This window comes from Cricetulus griseus, chromosome 8 (assembly GCF_003668045.3).
Source record: "Cricetulus griseus strain 17A/GY chromosome 8, alternate assembly CriGri-PICRH-1.0, whole genome shotgun sequence".
In the NCBI taxonomy this organism is placed as follows: domain Eukaryota; kingdom Metazoa; phylum Chordata; class Mammalia; order Rodentia; family Cricetidae; genus Cricetulus; species Cricetulus griseus.
In genome coordinates, this window is record NC_048601.1 from 11,000,312 (window position 1) to 11,019,053 (window position 18,742).

Here is an 18,742-nt window from a genome sequence, read left to right on the forward strand (position 1 = left end):
GGCCCACTTTAAGGAAACAGACCAACAACACAGCTACAAGAGTTTAATTAGAAATCCTCCTTAGAATAAAGCATCTTGAGTTCAGTTTGTATTTGATCAACTTTCTCTGTGACGTATTTGAAATCGTGGCTATTCTTCTAGGTATGCTCTCATGAATAAAGGTGGCACAATTATCTAGTAGTACATCATTTGATGTTGCTGATTAACTAAATTATCCCCTTGCCAAAAAAAAAAAAAGGTAACAAGACCTGTTGGGCAGGAGAAAAGAAAGCTAGATACACTTCAAAAGAAATGGAGCTTGGCTCCGCTGGGTATGGAATAGTGAATTCAGTTCTTTCTAAGCCAGACTCCATTCATTCATTCATTTGCATACTTGTTCAGTCATTTGCATACGTGTTCATTTATTTGCATAATGTTTTGCTATGGGAATATAAAAATATGATGATATGCATCTTTTAAACTAGATATTTGGGTAGGTTTTCCATATTCTGGTTATGATTATGGAAGATTAACAAGTTTCACCAGGACATGAAAGCCAAACCAAGGATACTTTCTGATACCAATTTACATAATTGAGTGGGCCTAGTACTAAAATTTCTTTCTACTTTGAACTCAAATGCCTGAAAATATGAGTGAAGCATATAGGTATATAAATTATGAATGGGCATATATTTTTGAGTTCCTGGTTTGAACATGGGCATCATCATGTATATATTATTTTTAGATGAATGATAAACCATAATTTAATACACCAAAGCTCATAAAGATAGTGTCTTTTTAATTTTGTGGCCATTATACCATTATTATTGTTGTTGTTGTTACCATTAGAATTATTAGTACTATTCCATTATTCAACTATATGTGGCTATAAGATTATAGAAGTTAAATCAGCAGCTTTAATTTGAAATCTTTACTGCTATTTGCAGTTAGCAATGGAAAATAATGAAATGCCCCTCCACTGGTTACTTTTCTTGAAGGTGTGACTAAATGACTGATGCAAGCAACTCAGAGGATGAAAAGCTTATTTCTGCTCATGCCTTCAGGGGATGCAGCTCATTATAATGGGGAAAGTTTGGTGACAGGAGAACGAGGCTTCGGGTCACTTTGAAGCACTAAGAGGCAGGGAGAGAAGATGCTGATAGCTCGTTTTCTTCTTATTCAGCATGAGATTCCATCCCATGGGCTGGTATTGCTCACATTAAGGGTGTGTCCTAGTTAGCTTCAACCGCCATCTTGGCCCAGCCTAGAGCTTAGACAAGAAGGCTCCCTGGATGAATTGCCTGATAGTATTTGTCTTCTGGCATGTCTACAGGGGATTGTCTTGACTGTTAGTTGATATTGGAGGGCTTAGTTCGTTGCAGACAGAAGCATCTCTAGGCAGATGGTCCTGAGTTATATAAAGAAGCTAGCAAGCAGAAGCCCTGAGTGAGTCAGCAAGCAACATTCCCCAGGATTTCTGCTTCAAGTTCCTGTCCCAACTTCCCACAGTGATAAATTGTGGAGTATCATCAAACAACCTCCACCCCCACACACACACACCCAAGTTGCTTTTGATCATGTTGCTTTTTGCAGCAAAATAATGAAACAATAAGGTATGCTGCAATTTAAAAATGGGGGGCTTGAGAGAAAGACACCATATGACAAGCCTTTGGTAGAGGGTTTTTTATTGGGGGAAAGTGAATGGGAAAGGGGGGACAGGAAAAGAGAGACCTGCCTCTAGGGACAGGAGCAGCAGAAAAGAGAGGCAGAGATGAGGCAGGGTGGGGCAGGCTTCGGGGAGACAGAGGGACAAGCAGAGAAGCAGAGAGAGAGAGAGAGAGAGAGAGAGAGAGAGAGAGAGAGAAGAGAGAGAGAGAGAGAGAGAGAGAGGAACAGAGAGAGAGAGGAACAGAGAGAGAGAGAGAAATGGAAGGTGGGCAGGACCCTTTTAAAGGAGAACATAGTGAATGTGCACAGGTGGTGCTCTTAATGGCTGCAGCTGAGAACCTATCCCGGCAGAACCCCGAGGGCAGGCCAGTACAGATGCTGGAAAACTATCTCTGTGCCCAGAGATTTGTTTCCGACAAGATTCCCGGTGTTGGAGAGTTGATGGGAACATTATCCAACAGCTTCTCTTATTGCTATAGTAAGTAAGTAGCCACTTCTCACATTGTCCCACTCGTCACAGTACTTACCCTTGCTCTCCCTTCAGGAAGCGTCATATTCAAGTGAAGTGAGTGGTGAAGACAGCAACAATGTTGCAAGGTAGAATCACTCACAGCTCAGACTCCTGAGAGATGGGGAAATCTCACCTAGTTGGTCCAACTTGAAATTTACTAAATCATTTAATTTGCTTTACTCAGAAACAACGCAATGAAAAGCATTTCTAATCCACGATATAAACTGCCGAGTTCATCACCGAATAAAACCATGAGGTGTGTCAGTCATTCAAAACATCTGTAGAGACTGGGGAGACGGTTCAGCTGATAGAGGGCTTGTCCAGCAGGCACAAAGCCCTGGCTTTGATCCTAAGCACATCATAAACCAGGTGTGTTGACACCTGCCTTCCACCCTAGCACTCAAAAGATAAGGAGTGGAAGGTCTTCCTCAGCTACAGAGTGGGTTTGGGGCCAGCCTGGGATACATGAGAGATCATCAAAAGAGAAAAACAAACCTCTGCACCTTCCAGAACTCTGCCATGCAAAGTCTGACCATATTTATCTGGTTTATATTCCCCAATAAAAGGCCAACCTTAATTTATCAAGATTCTAAAGTTGGTAATGTCATTGTGATTTATCCCATCATACCTTGCCATACTTTGCTTCAGACTTTCATAGTGCAAAATTGTTTACACCATGAGCATGTCTTTCCTTAGCATTGATTACAATCATGTAACCTGTGGCATTCAGTAGTGAGTGCTGACACAGTACTCCAGTATTTATCTGATTAAAATAAGCCCAATTAAGACTACTAATAAGTGCCATACAAAGACTAAAAACACAATTCCTCTTGTCTTTGAAGTACCATTTAAGTTGAAGTGCAGACAAAATATATTCAAATACCTGTGAGATCTACTCTAATATACCATGAAAATTGTGATTGTAACAGGTAGCCTGTTGTAATATAGTTCAAGCACAGTGTTGGGCTATTTATGCATAACAAGTATTTTCTATACTACTCATGATTGGTTGTTATATGACGTTCCCATTTGGGTTGGAAAGGAAGTGCTGGTTAGATTAAAATCAAAGTCCCGGCTCAGTCCCATCAACTGAAAGCAGGGTTCGCTCTTTTTTCTCTTCTCTCTCCTCTACTTTTAAATCCCTTCATGCTGTTAACAGTCCTGGACCACACTGAGCTTGAGACTGGTGGCAGCCCCCCTGCCTCAACCACCAGAACACTGTGATTCCAGGCATGTAAGACTAGGCCTGGTTGGAATTACTGTCTTCTGTGAGGTTTTCAAACTGATGAGTTGGCCCAAAAAACATCCTATAGGCCCAGTGCAAAATTATTTAATGGAAAGAACTGTGCAAACAGATACAGGAGTCACTTATAAATACGAGCTGCAGTTAAGTTTTCCTCTTAGTTGTTCAGTTGTCTAAGAGAGGCACATTGATAGCCTCAGACCTTAAAGTTAACATGTAGTTGGAACTAAGTTTGGAGTGGAGTAGATGGACCTGGTGCACTGTTTGAAGCAGTATTTGATGCCTTATAGAGAGAAACGCTTGTGTCTGGTCGTGTCAAATTAATCTGTTCCACACTCAAAAATTAAGAGAGACTGAGTCCCATCTCCTGAAATGAGATCAGAGGTTCAAAGAGAAACAGCTCAGAGATGAGGGGGGAGTTCCACCCAAACACAGAAGCATACAACCAAGAGTGATTTTTGAGAGTTTATGTGCATGAGTATTTTATTTTGACAGCATGTAAGCCCCTGTACCACCTGCATGCAGCACCCATAGAGGCCAGAAGGGGGCATCAGATCTGCCATGTTGGTTCTAAGACTGAAACCCAACCATCCATCTGCAAGATCAGTGAGCTCTGTTAAATGCTCGACTCTCTCTCTAGCCTGGCACACATTTCCAAAGTGGGAAGTGTCTTCCCCAAAGGCAGCAAACACATGATAATGAAGTCATTACAGAGTTCATTTTCTGTTCTGGAAAAGCTGCTAAATGAAGGATCCAAGAAGAATGTCCTAAAAATCTCATTAGAATTTCATAGCTATGACAGCACACTGACACATTAGATTCCATATACAAGACTGCCCATGAAAGTTCCATACTCTTCCTAATGGACACGCTTAGCCAATACCTTAAGAATCTTAGTGTGTCCATTACGTATTATTATATTTTTGCTTCAATATGTAACAGTAAATGAAGGGTTAATTCTGGAATGAATTCCAACTTTCTCTTATTTCATTGCACTTTAATTTCGAAAGTATTACATGGTGGGATAATAATATAAATTATGAGAGCTTCGAGGCTCTTTTAGGCTTGTCTGCAGTCACATAGCCAATATTAAAGCATATATTATTTGATATCTCCCCTGGAACCATTGTGCTCAATCTTGTAAATACAGATCTACAGGAACTTTAAAATCTGTGCACTCTGATCAATGGCAGTCTGCTTTGGGTATGCTGTGATCTCACCCCAGTAAAAAAAAAAAAAAATTAATGGAGTAGATTAAACTTAGATTGGAACCAAATTCACTGGCCTAAAGTTGCAGTAGCAAACACAGGCATTTAGATCCTCTTTATACAATAAACTCTGTCCCAGGTCATCTAAGTAATGCATGCTATAGTTTAAATGATCTCATGTTCTCTGAAAGTCACATTGAAATTTAATTCCCAGTGGGACAGTAGTGGGAGGTTTTGACTGCAAGAGGTGACTGAGCCGTGAATGGAATTCCATGCTCTTACAAAAGGGCCTGATGGAAGAAGTGTGTACTTTTTGTCCTCTGACTCCGCTCTGTGAGGTCACGGCCTTCCTCCTCTTTGGAGGCTGCGATCTCCAAGGCGCTGACATAGACCAAGCATTGGCCTGTACCAAGCAAGTGAAGTTGCTGAGCCATGATCATGGCTGTCCTAACAAGTAAAACAGAGAAAATAAATTCTGGTTCTTTATAAATGATCCTATTTCAGGTATTTTTCTTCAGCAGAGTAAGACGACCTTCCGAAACAATTAAATAAATGTGTGCTTTGTCCGAATTTGTGTGAAGGACCCTTGGTTGTATTGAGCTAGATCAGGTTGGAGGAACCTTTGGTTAGATTGAGCTAGGTCAGGTTGAACAGTCTATGATAATTGAGTTTAACATGGATAGGAACCATCAGAGAATATAATTTCAGTGCAGGTACTCATTCTGTAACTGGGGGGGGTGTGCCTGAGAGTTTCCATAGCTAACAAGCCCCCAGTGATAACACAGTGCTGGATGGTCACACAGAGGAATGTCAAGAACAGAAGAAGCCCCAGGACAGCTAGCTAAGATTTCGTGCAGGTGTATAGAACAACAGCAGTGGCCCAGAAAAAAGCCACAGTTTGTCATCAAGTCAAAAGTAAAATTAAAAAATGAACAGCAAACCCAGATTACTAAATAAATGACTCACTATAGCTCTGGACCAAATCTGGTCCCAAATATGCCCATGGACATGTAAACTGAGAGATTCTTGATGGGTGGTGGTAGTGCATCCTTTAATCCCAGCACTCAGGAGGCAGAGGCAAGCATGAGTTTGATGCCAGCCTGGTCTATAGAGTAAGTGCCAGGATAGCCAGACCTAAACAGAGAAACCCTGTTTCAAAAAAACAAAAATAAATAAATAAATGGAGACATTTGCGCAAATGAACATTTGGAGTTATTTGACCATAAGAAATGTTAACCCTGAGCCCCAGATAAGTGAAATCCCCCACAAATTGTTACTTTGAATGTGAATCATTAAAAGCTTGTTTTTTTTTTTAAAAAAAAAAAAACCTTTTGTTACACACATACTTGGCATACAGAAACTGTATGTATTACTGACCATTTACAGAAAACTCAAACCACAGACCCTAGTCCAACAAATCAGCAGACACACTACAAGCTTTCTCAGGCAGACTATAAACCTTCTGACCTATAGACCATCACTTGGTGGTCTCCTATCTGAACACTCACAACCGTGGCTTGGCCTTAGAGAGGAGGAGAGGTCAAATGCATGGGGCGATATGGGCATAGACCACGCGATGTCAATATTCAAAGTGTGTGAAGTCTTTATCTAGGTCACATGACACAAAAAGGCATCTCAGAAGACCCTCCTAGAAGTCAAATACTAAATTAGGTACCTCTCTGTGGTGGGGTTGAACCTGGACCTCACACACGCTAAGCAAATGTTCTACCACTAAGCTGTGCCTTCAGGAGGCAAGTTACAATGAGAAACCCGAAATCAACTTGACACTCATTCCTAGTTTTATGGCTTGCTTGTAAGATGTTTTAAAAGCACATATTATTACATCTTGGTAAAAAACTTTTCAACCATTGTGAAGTTGATCTGTGTGAACTGAATCAGGAAAAGAATCTACTATCTCTTTTTTTTGCCTTTTATTGAAAATCTTGTCTCTAATTTAAATTAAAAAATTGGGATGAAAAAAGAAAAAAAAGATAGATTTTTTTCTCACACAATATATACTGATTATGGTTCTCCTGCTTCTATCTCTCCCAGTTTCTCTCCACCTCCCCTCCCGTCTAGACTCACTCCCTTTCTGATTCTCATTAGAAGACAAATAGGCTTCTAAAGGATAATAAAAAATAAAACAAAATAAAGTGTAACAGGGAAAACAAAGCCCCAAAACCATCATACCTGAATTGGACAAGACAAACAAACAGAAGGAAAAGAGCCCAAGAAAAGGCTCAAGAATCAAAGATGTACCCCCTCATTCACTTAGGATTCCCTAAAAACACTAAGCTGGAAGCTCTAATATACACAGAGAGGACCCGGTGTAGACCTGAGCAGGCCTGAGCATGCTGCCTCAGTCTCTGTGAGTTCACATGAGCCTTGATCAGGTTGATTCAGAGGGCCTTGTCTTCTTGGTGTCCTCAGTCCCCTCTGGGTCATACATTCTGTCTGCCTCTTCTTCCACAGGGTTCTCTGATCCATGAGACAGACTAATGGAAACATCCTGTTTAGGGCTGATTATTCCAGGGTCTCTCACTCTCTGAATAATGTCTGGCTGTTGTCTATTTAAAAAAAAACATGCAATTCCTTCTATTTTCTTTATAATTAAGTTTTGATTTCCTATTGGCCAGATGTTGAACTTTCTAAAAAGCAATTCGGTTAATGTCTCAAGATTTTCTCTTCAAATATCTATAACCTTGAGATTTTTGTCTGTTTGGTTGGTTGGTCAGTTGATTGACTATAGTTGGCTGGTTTGTTAGGCAACTGATTGGCTAGTTAGTTGGTCGGTTTCTTATTGGTTAATTGGTCATTTGCTTGGTGAGTGGTTGGTTGGGTGGATGGGTGGATGAGTGGATGGGTGGGTGGGTGGGTGAGTTTTCTTGCTTGAATTCCTCTTTTTCTTCCTGGTTTTTGATTTAATCTTTCGGAAATGTCATTGACTTAGTCCTTCAAAGAGTATACCACATTTTGACCATTAGCTTTCATATACGAGTTCTCTTTCATGGAAACACATTCCTTTACTGTGTACACCATAACTCCTCCCAGTCTCCAAGAGCATTAGCGGCAGAGTGTCTCTCCTTCCTCTTTTGTATACTGGCTGTTCTTCTCAGACTTCTGGTGACCTCCACCTGCCCATTTATCTAGACAATAACTGAAAAGTATGACTGAAAGAAGTAAACTACAAGAACACAGCTGATAGTGTGTCTGCACACAGATGAGACTTACCAAATGTCATATCATTGTGGGAATCCCCCCTCAGAAAAAGACAAGAGATGGAGAGTAATGGGGTATTCCACTGTCGAGAGCAAACGCTTTCTATGCCTTGCTTTCAGAATACCCCTAGTGCTAAGAGTGAGAGATGAATGGGAGTTGCTCGCTGTCCAGAACCCTACTTTTCACTCTCATCATGCTCCTTCTCAAGTCCAAGGTCACCTTATGGAAACACGGAGAGTTATCTCCAGTTCGTCTTCAGAGGAACAGCAGGAACATGATGCTCAGCTGTCCTTTGCTGGAGAAGTGTGGGTTTGAGAACCTCACAGCTCAGAATACAAAGTTTCAACTGATTCTCCAACTTCCCTTCATCCTGTCACTGCCATCTGAAACACCTGGGCCTCCAAGTCAAAAGCTCCTGCTGATGCCTCAGAGCGGCCGGGGGTCTTCAACGCTGCAGTTTTCTGTCCTTTCCATAGTTTGACCCTTTTTTCTTATTCCAAATATAACTAACCATCACTGGGGGCATTACTTCGATGTTCTCTTCAGCCCCCTTTCAGTTTCTTCTGGCCTTAAACTCTCACACTAAGGAGTCCTGCCTTGATTCACGTCGTCTCCTGTGTTGAGGCTCATAGTCTTATTATTTTCTGAGAAGTTCTACGTATTTGACCACCTTTTGTGCCACGAAGTCTGTTAAAAATTAATGTTCCCTCCGTCTTCTTATGAAGCTCATTTATGCTACTGTCTCCACCATGTTTTCGGTCGCCTAGACTCATATTATCTGCCATCTCTTTACACTTCCTTTAGCTGCTATCCGTGGGCTCCACCTATGTTTCTACCTTTACTCCAGTGGCTCTCAGTGGCCTCTGCCTTTCTTTCTTTTCCTGAAGTAGATCCCCAATAGACTCAAGCCTCTAGACCTAACTGAGATTGTCACTGAAAAGGGAAAGGAAGGGCTTGCCCACCGTGTGGATGGCTGCCTGCTTTCGTCATCCACTCTTCACCTCTTCAGTTTTTTCACTCACTTTTAAAATTGCTCCTCATTTTTTTCCTTTAGGTTTTCATTTTTACTTTTGTGTGATGTGTATATACACATGCGTGGTGCATGTGTGGTGTACATCCCAGTGCACGCATGTGTGGAGGCCAGGAGAATGTATAATCTGGCTTAGTCTATCAATCTTGACATCATTTATTATATTTAAAGCTTCCTGCATGCATCATAATGCATATTGAGCGAATCCGCTAACCATTTTCCTCCTCTTTAATTCTTCCTCTAGCCCCAACCACAACTTCCCAGCCCTTATTCATCTGCTGTTGTTGTTGTTGTTGTTGTTGTTTAACCCAGATTCCACTTAGTGCTGCTTGTATGGATTGCGGGCCTCTCTACTGGAGCATGGGTTGCTTCTCTGGGCCTCCAGGCCTGAACAAAACTGACTCTCCCTAAAATTAAAAAAAAAAAAAGGCAAGAAATACTGGTGTGGATATGGGAAAAGGAGACCAATTATTGCCATTGGTGCAGCATTATGGAAATAGATATGAAGACTCCTCAAAGTTAAAGATTGATCTCACATGTGACCCAGTTAGGCCACTCTTTGGCACAGACTGGAAGGATTCTGTACCCTGCTACAGACATACTTTCTCTGCAGTGTCCTTCTGTTCGCAATAGCCAGTAGACAGAAGCTGCCTGATGTCCTTCTGCTGATGAATGGATCATGAGACATTTATACACAGTGGAATATTGTTCAGCCATAAAGAAACGTGAAATGAGGTAGGATATCTCACTAACCCTGACACATGCAGTTTTGGCTGGTCTGGCCAGCCAGTGAGCTCCCAGAGCCTGACCGTTACCTCAAATGCTGGGGGGACACTTACACATGACCATGTTCGGCTTTCAAGGGGATCCTGGGGATTCAAACTTGGGTCCTTTGCTTTCACAACAAATGCTAAGCCATCTCCCCACCCCTTCTTTACCTTTTTCAAAAAGGTTTCTAGTCTTCAATTCTCTATCAACTGCAAAGATCAGAAACACCACATAGAAAAATCATAGAGATGATAAAATTCTATTTCCAAATCCTTTAAAAACAATAATTTAAATTATATAAAGAGATAATTTTGCCTTAAAATGTTTTCCAAATCACTATTTTATTCAAATATGGCTTTTGAAATTTATCTGTATTACTGCTTTTGGGATATTGAGGCATGAATGTCAACATATCTGATACCCTCACAGTGTGAGACCTTGTTTCATTTAAAAAAAAAAAAAAGAGGAGGGGACGTTACCTTCAACAAAGACTTGTATGTGGGGAGTTAAAAGATGAAATCTACGACAATCATCACTGCTACTTGTGACCGGGAGACTTTATGATGTTAACAGCACGGTAGTATATTAAATCTGACAACTTCCCTATAAAGTCAGCATTATTCCCAGGTCCTTGGAGCCCAGAGAGTGACAGTAAGCAACAAGCACAAGGCCCAGTAAGGAGTGGATCAAGCAAAATGGAGTGAACTCAGCCCTTTGCAGCCTAAGCCTGGGGTGGCTGCACCATAGGGGTCGCGCTCTCTAGGTATCAGAAGGATGTTCCAGGGCCATTCCCCAAGCCAAATCATAAAGAACTTTGTGGTGTGTTAGGATGTTTCCAGCTCTCTTTTCGTTTTGATTTCCTCTGCAGTTGCTGGGAACGGATGTGCAGCCTTGTCTGTGGCAATAGCTGGCTTCTTAGAAATACACAGAAAACTCACCCCGGAGCAGTCTCCTTCAGGCAAAGCTTTCTCGGTTTCCTCCCTGGCCTGTGGCTCTCTGGTTCCTCAGTACGTGTTGCTTGGAGTGTCTGAAGCCCTGGTAAACCCAGCGGGTGAGTAAGGCTGTGAGCCAGTGCTTTAAAAGGAGTACGCCCCTGCATTCCCAGCGATACTTTCATTAAGTCTGTGTTCACCCACATTTAAAACAACAACGCGATTTTCTTCATTCCACTATCCATAGCTGACTCTTAATTCTATTAAGGTATAGATAAAAGGGCTCGCTAACCTGATGAGAGCCAAGACCATTTGGTCAGAGAGAAATGGGCAGAAATAAACCCGGAAGACAAGGAACTGCCCACACTGGGTTAAAATCTGTCCTCCACCCTGCCACGCCCCTCCCGCTAACTCAGAGGCACTCACACGTGCAACCTTCCAAAAGTGGTGCATGGACTTTGAGAGTATATAAACATGCAAATGAGATGAAAATTTGATGCAATTTACCTAATAACTCGATGTCTTCAAATTAAATTACCCTAGATTAAGTGTAATCACCAGAATTTCATAAGACCTGTTCAAGTTATGTTTATTAAATACCCAAAGTTTCTAGATTATCTAGATCGCTTATATTGATTAGGCGAGCCACTTTATACTTTATCACAGAATTTTGAGAACTTCCTGCAATGTTGTCATGTGTGTGTTTGTGTGTATATACACTTACCAGACTAACCTAGCAAGCATATCCTGGGTTTTGAAACTCTTCATGGTTCCCTGAAATGTGGTGGCTCCATGTAACTCAACCCATATTTTATATGATTAACTAAAGAAAATTTAGATCTGTTGCTATTTTCCAAGTATGAATATTTTACCCTATGTATTGTGCATGCAGTGCCTTTGGGGGCCAGAAGAGGGCGCCTGATCCCCTAGAACCAGAGTTACACATAGCCATGTGATCCACCACGTGGGTGTGGGAAATCTAACCTGAGTCTTCTAGAAAAACAGCTAGTGCTCTTAACCATTGAGCCACCTCTCCAGTCCCTTTAACTGTCTTCATATATCCAGTGTCTCCTGTTTTCCACAATCTTTGCATCATCATCCTAAATGAAAATTCTGATCATCTCATTTGTGTCTAAAATATTTAGTCTATTATAGTCTGAGCTACTTCAAACTTCTTTATGTAGATACTTAATAAATTTATGTCCACACATACAATGTCACATATATGAAACCAGAGCAATTATTTTAAAAAGTTGAAATAAGTTAATGAAATTTGTCTAATCGTAGTCACAAACAGTCACATTTTCTCCCATTGTGTTAAAACATCTAATTCACAGGTTCCATATGAACCGGTTATTAGATTCTGTGATGGCAAGGCCATTGTGAAGCACAGGAGAGAATAAATAACACGTGTAAACGAATGCTTCCACACAGGCATTTGCCATCAGCCCAATGTTGTTTGTAGGAAGTTCTTGAAAATTGGTCAAATTCTAGGCGTCCTGTAGAAGAATGGTTTACATGGAGGAAATTCCTAGCCTGCTCATCAAGGTGATTCAACATTGAGAAGCCAAAGAGATCATTAAAACCATGAACGATTAAAAAAACGATGGGTCGTGTGATGTAATCACTAACATAACACTTTAGAACACCTATCAGAGAACCGAGTTCAACTAAGTAAGCTTTTATCTACTGTAGGGTCTGTGGACCAGAGACCTGTGGAGAGTCATTTACTCTCTAAGCTTCAACTTTCTGATCTTAAAAATGTGAAAAATACTGTTATTCCTTACATCATAGCATTAGGGAGAATGGGATTGGGAGGCCCTTCTTTGAAAACCAACGGGTATAAAGTGTGAATGGCTATGTTGATCTGTAAAATCAGGTAATGCCAGGGAAGCAGTGCAGCAAGGCCATTAGCTTTCTGATCTTAAACCTGGACTGACCTGAGTTCAGGCCCTGCTATGCCACTGACTACCCATGCCAGGGTATTCTCTCATTATCTAGAGACGTTATCCCAAGAACCTCGGGAAGCATACTATGCAAAGCAAACACTGAGTGTTTCGTACATAGACAGCGTTTTGCAATCAGCAGCATCATGTGAGTTTATTTTCCTTACTGCTGTTTGCATGAAATCAGTAGTGCCATACTCAGGACTCAGCACAGCTCCTTGTGTCACAAACAAACTAAACACCTAATGACATGACAGAACTGCCTTTCTCCCACAAGCCACCCAGATCCCTCTCTATTCCTTCCTTCCATGTTGCCGACAACCCAACAGCAAGAATTAGTCTGTTTGGAAATACGACCTAACTCTGGCCATATCTGTTTGAAGAGCCTCTGAACACATACCCCCTCCTTCTCCTGCCACCTTGGCCCATTCTTTCTCTCCCTTTTAGTTTTTTAAAATTACTTTTATTTTATTTTATTTTATTTGTATGATTGCCTGCCTTCATGTATATCTGAGCATCATAATGTGTGCCTGGTGTCTCCAGGAAGCCAGAAGAGGGCATGAGAATTAGATCTCCTTGGACTTATAGACTGTTGTGAGCTGCCATGTGGATACTAGAACTCTACCCAGGACCTCTGAAAGAGCAGCCAGTGTCCTTAACCACTGGGTCATCTCTCTGATGCCAAGTCTATTCTCTTGAGAACAGCGATGGTAGTTTCTCCTAAACATCTATCCCAACATCCTGGGAATATCATTTCCCAGTAGACATAGAGGTAAACAATCTCACTCTCTCCTTGACAGGAGTAGGCATCTGTGTAGTGTTCCCATGACATGTTATAATATCCTGACCCTTCACCACTCACTACAAGTCTGTATGTTTCTAGGTCAGCCAGTGTAATCCCATTTCTGAGACCCATGAATTGACTTTGTGTTCACAATACCTTTTCCTGTTTTGAAATGATAGCTTCTTCTTCTTGAGTTTGCTTGAAAGTCATCCACTCAGAGAAGCCATTCTTATTACTTTATTTACTTCCCATCCTGTCTCTATAATAACCTCCTGCATCCTGCTCCCTGCCTCAGACATACACACTTCTTTTTGTTTTTTTGTTTGTTTGGTTGGTTGGTTTTTGGTTTTTCGAGACAGAGTTTCTCTGTGTAGCTTTGGAGCCTATCCTGGCACTCGCTTTGGAGACCAGGCTGGCCTCGAACTCACAGAGATCCACCTGCCTCTGCCTCCCAAGTGCTGAGATCAAAGGCGTGTGCCACCAATGCCTGGCTCTTGTTTGTTTGTTTTAAGTAACACAAAAATCTTGAGTAGCCTTCTATACTGTCTGCTGCTTGGCAGAAGAATGCGTGTTCCCTCAGGCAAGAGCTATTGTCCCCATGGTTTGTCCTCATAGTCATGTGAGTTCGACCATCCAGAAAGATGTGTACACACACATCCAGAAAGCTGTGCAATAAACAGTGTGTTTTTTTTATTGAGTAAATAACTGAATGAGGGAAACCAACTATTTTTATGTCTTGTGTGGATGACAGTGGCCAAGGACTCATTCCAAAGATATCCAGGTTCGTCTTCTGGCCTATAATGACACTCGGTACACTGGAGATGTGTTACTGGGGAAAAGAAAACTTTCAAACCAGGCTTAACTGTAGCAGTATGTTTTTCAGATGTTCATAGGCCTGGAAGCTTTAGAGTTACCACCAATAACAAAAACGCAAGAAAAAGTCAAGATGAAAATCTATCAAAACATTGTCATTGGGGAACTTGCAGCTTTTTAGCTGTTGAGGAGTAGAGAGAAAGTAGGAAAGATAGAAGCTGGGAGGGCTGTGTAGAGGCGATTACAGCATGGAGGCACTCACTAGGTCAGGGCAAAGCCACTTTAATAGATTTTATAGTTTGGTCTCCATTTCAGTTGGTCAGCTCTGGCATTATGGTACAATCCAAGCGGTAGACAATGGATAATGGAGTGCATGGCCACGCTCTAGTGCAATCTCATGCACACAGGTGCTGGCCTGTCAGTTTCCCACCACAGCTGTGTCATCACTAGATGGGTTCAAGATACGGTGTCTGAGGTGTAAATGGGTTGAAAATTAAGGCATCACGGAAGTCATCAGAGGTAAATGGACAGAGAAAGCAGGAGCTGGATGGATAGAAGGATGGGTTATATGGGAATGAAGGTGCTGAGAGCTCACCCACGTGACACTGTAGACAGAGAGCGTGAGAATTCGTCAGTTCTGAGAACACGATTGGCAGGTGACAGCATGCAAGAGAAGCAGAGGGTCACGTGTTGTCACGAGATTCCAGGCTGAAACTTTCAGCGAACAGTGCTCTACGGGTCCAATGGTGTCAGCTCCATTTCTGGGATCGGGCTCCTTTACATTTTCTAAACATAATAAACACATTTTCAACTGTTCAAGAACAACTGGGGGGGAAAAAAGCTTCTCAGCAACAAATTCCCCATCACAGGTGCCTCGGGAAGGCGATAATGCCTCCATATGCTACAGACTGGGCTCATGCGGCAAGTGGCATCCTCAGACCGTAGCCTGCTGCTCTCTGGAGGCCCGTTTTCAGCTCTCGTTGGCAAGAAGACGGGTTTTCATAGACACTTTGAAGTGTTTTTTTTTTACTGTCTCCCTAGGACAGTGGTTATTTTAGAGTATGGATGACTTGTTGATAATGTCTGTACTATAAAGGGCTACGAGAAGCGTCCTGGAGCCTGAAAGCACAGGTTGATGATCGCTAAAGTTGAGCAAGATCAGAACACGCAATTAGGCACCCGAGATTTGGAAATCTGAAGGCTTGAAAAGCTAAGTCCTATAAAGGGGAACTGGAGGCTTTCGAAAAATGATGAAAATGACACCAAAGAAAGATTAACCAGCAAGCAGATAGCTGGCAAAGTGTAATCATGAATTATACACTGCACCAGAAGTTCTAGCAAGAGAAAAGCATGGGATTAATAATTAAGTAGTAGAGTAATCATGGTCTCATGCATTGCCCTTCCTCCCAGGGAAAGAAATCAGCCCACTTATTCTTCCTGCCCATTATTGCGTGTATTTATGGTGAGCAGGATTCATAAGCCAAATCCATTGGAACCCGAATCAATTCTTCCCAGAGCCGCTTACACGCACATGAACATTCCTGGAAGCACCAGAGGCTTGACCGCAGGGTCCTGGTGGCGATTTCTACTGTGCAAAGGAGCTATAGAGCCTGGCCACCAATATCAGATGTGATTTGCTGCCGTCATCGTTGTCCTTATACACAGCCAGTGTTTATTCAGTTGAGAGCCTGGGAAGCCCCGTGCATGCCTCTGTCAGCCAGCCCTTCCAGAGCCTAAAATCAGAGAAGGAAAGGACACCTCTACCTGTCTTCGGCCCAGCTCTCAACAGCTTTCCTAGAGCATAGACAGGGACACCCCTAAATAAAGACAAGTGGAGGACTCACAGAAAAATAAACCAGAGATGTTTTGCAAGTACAGGAAAGAGCATTAATATGCATCTGTATTGTATGTCAGTAAGTTCACTTAAAGTGCTTGTCATTTAAAGTTCATTTAAAAGAAGGACATTTAAAGTTAGGGTTTCAATTGCTCTGAAGAGACACGATGACCACAGCAACTCATACAGAAAAACATTTAGTTGAGGTGATGGCTTACAGTTTCAGAGGTTCAGTCCTTTATCATGAGGGTGAGGAGTACAGCAGTTGGGAGTATGGTGGTGTACAAGCAGACCCGGTGCTGGAGAGTTCTACATCTCGATACAAAGGAACAGGAAGTGAACTGAGACCCTGTGTGTGGCTAGAGCATATACGAGACCTCAGAGCCCACCTCCACAGTGACACACTTCCTCCAACAAGGCCACACCCACTCCAACAGAACCACAATTCCTAATAGTACCACTCCCTTTGGGGGGCATTTTCTTTCAAACTACCCCAGTGCCGGGCAAGATGGCTCTACACATGAACATCCCTGTCAACAAGCCTGGTGACCTGCTATGAGGTGGAAGGAAAAACCTGATCCCAGAGAGTTGCCCTCTGGGCTCCACACAAATGCTATGGTGGCCCGTGTGATATGATAATGTGATATGATAATGTGATATGATAATGACATAGTTGGGGGACTGTGTGGACAGGTGCAGGGTTTTTCTAGGGGAAATACAAGCAAGCCAGGTGTGACCGATTCCCAAGAGACAAAAGAGGCATTAAAAACATACCTTTCTTCTTATAGACAAGACAAGGAAATGTCTAGTGTTTCAAGTTCGTCTGTTTCCTATTATCTTTTTTGTTTTTAAACTGGGCCTTAATACTAATTTATGATCTCACTCTAGAAAAGTTTTCAAAGCACAAAAGAAGAAGAAAATTAGAAGCCAAATAATTCAACCACTCAGAGTTAGGATAGTTCATATTACCATATGCATTTCTTTATTTGCTGAATAGAAACATTAGGCTGAGTAAGACGAACCCCGTTCATCCATCTTCCAGCTTCAACAAAGTATAATGCAGGGTAAAATGTGTCCCATCGACTCTCATCTCCGTCCTTCTCTCTCCCTGTTACCGTCATTTTGAAACAGCTCTCAGATACCATCCTATAATAAATGTCAAATGTTTCTCAACAAGAATGGTTTAATACAGCTACACCAGAGTATCATAAACATAATCCCATGGACTGACTTTAATCCATTTCTAATCTCAGAAAACAGGACTTCTAGCTAGTTTTTTGAAAATCTCCTCATCGTGGCTTTGTCTCAGTATGTTGCCACCGTCAAGACTCGGAAAAAGTTGTTTCAGGTAGCCAATGCTTAAGCCCTTCCCTCTTCCTGAATACCTCCTCTTTAATGGGGTGTGTTGCTAGTTTCCGTTCTGTTGCTGTGATAAAACACCCCGACCAAAACCAACTTAGGGGATGAAAAAGTATCTTTTGGCTTACAGCCCATTATGCGGGGAAGCAGAGCAGTAACTCAAGGCAAGTACTAAAATGGGCTGGAACCATGGAGGAATGTGGCCTGCCAGCTCATCCCTGGCTGGGTTATGCTTGCCAGTTCCTTCCACAGCCCAGAACCGCCTGTTTAGGGATGGTCCCACCCACAGTGTGCAGAGTCCTCCTATGACAATTAATTATACATTAATTAATAATACATTAATCGATAATTTACAACTAATAATCTGGTTTCGGCAACTCTTCCTTTGAAGCTCCCACTCTAAGGCGACTTTAGCCTGGGCTAAGTTGGCAATTTAGGCTAACCAGGACGTGGACAATGTATACAAAGGGTTTTGTACGGCGCCTCGCACCGGTAGGATAAATACTGTTTAAGATAGCTAACTTTAACACAAAAACTCGCAGCCGTCCAAATGCAGAGAACAACAGCAATCAGCCACAAATGAGACATCTATATCACCCCTGTCCCAAGGCCCCAGGGACCGCTGCTGAAGCAGAGGTGGGAAGATGATAAGAGCAAGAAGTTGGGTAGGACCAGAGGAAAAGCATCTTGTAGACACGGCAGGACCGGTGCACTCATGAACTCACAGCCGCTGTGGGAGCCTACACAAGACCTGCCGGTCAGCATTACAGCACTGAGTGGGAAGGAATTCATAAGCCTAAGTTCCCACCCGCTGCTGAGAATGGCTCCCAGGGGATGAGACTCAGTCCCTTTTAAAGGTGTGGTTCCTGGTGGGTCAGTCAAAGGGCTCCGAGGGATGGCTCCACAGGCAGGTGGTGTGGGCAGTACAAACTGGAGTTTAAAAAAAAAAAAAAAAAAAAACAGCAAGAAGCTATGCTGCGGGGTGGAAGGGTAAATAAGTGGGGTAGCTCTGGGAGGAGCTATAGGAGAAGTTGAGGGCGAGTATGATCGAAAAGCATTATATGAAACTCTCACAGAATTAATAAAAATATTAAAAAGAAAAATTGATAAAGGTAGCTAAACTTATTCAATACATGAAAATTAGCATTAAACTTAGCATTTTATAGGTAGCACATTAAATATAACCATACCTCTCTGTGTGCGAGTAATGATAATATTCCCATTTCAAACAGGAAGATGTTGAAACTTGGATTAATAAATTAACATATGGTCATGGGGCCAAAGGAAAAAAAAATGGTTATCATGAGATTTTAGAGCATTCTTGTGTAACTCCAGAATCCCTGTGCAAATTTTCTATGATAAATTCAAGTTTTCCACAGACTATGGAATCACAACAGAAATGATATCCAGAGTCACTCGAGCCTTGATACAGAGGCATCAGAAATATT

At 42.0% G+C, this 18,742-nt stretch overlaps 1 protein-coding gene across 1 annotated transcript in view; it reads left to right on the forward strand.

Annotated features, from left to right (window-relative positions):
- The window catches only part of Slc15a5 (solute carrier family 15 member 5), a 96,151-nt gene that overhangs the window by 39,181 nt on the left and 38,228 nt on the right, over nucleotides 1–18,742 (forward strand). Inside the window, exon 6 of the mRNA XM_027429932.2 lies at nucleotides 10,495–10,677. Within this exon, the coding sequence (XP_027285733.1) occupies nucleotides 10,495–10,677 (183 nt within the window). The remainder of the gene's footprint in view (nucleotides 1–10,494; nucleotides 10,678–18,742) is intronic.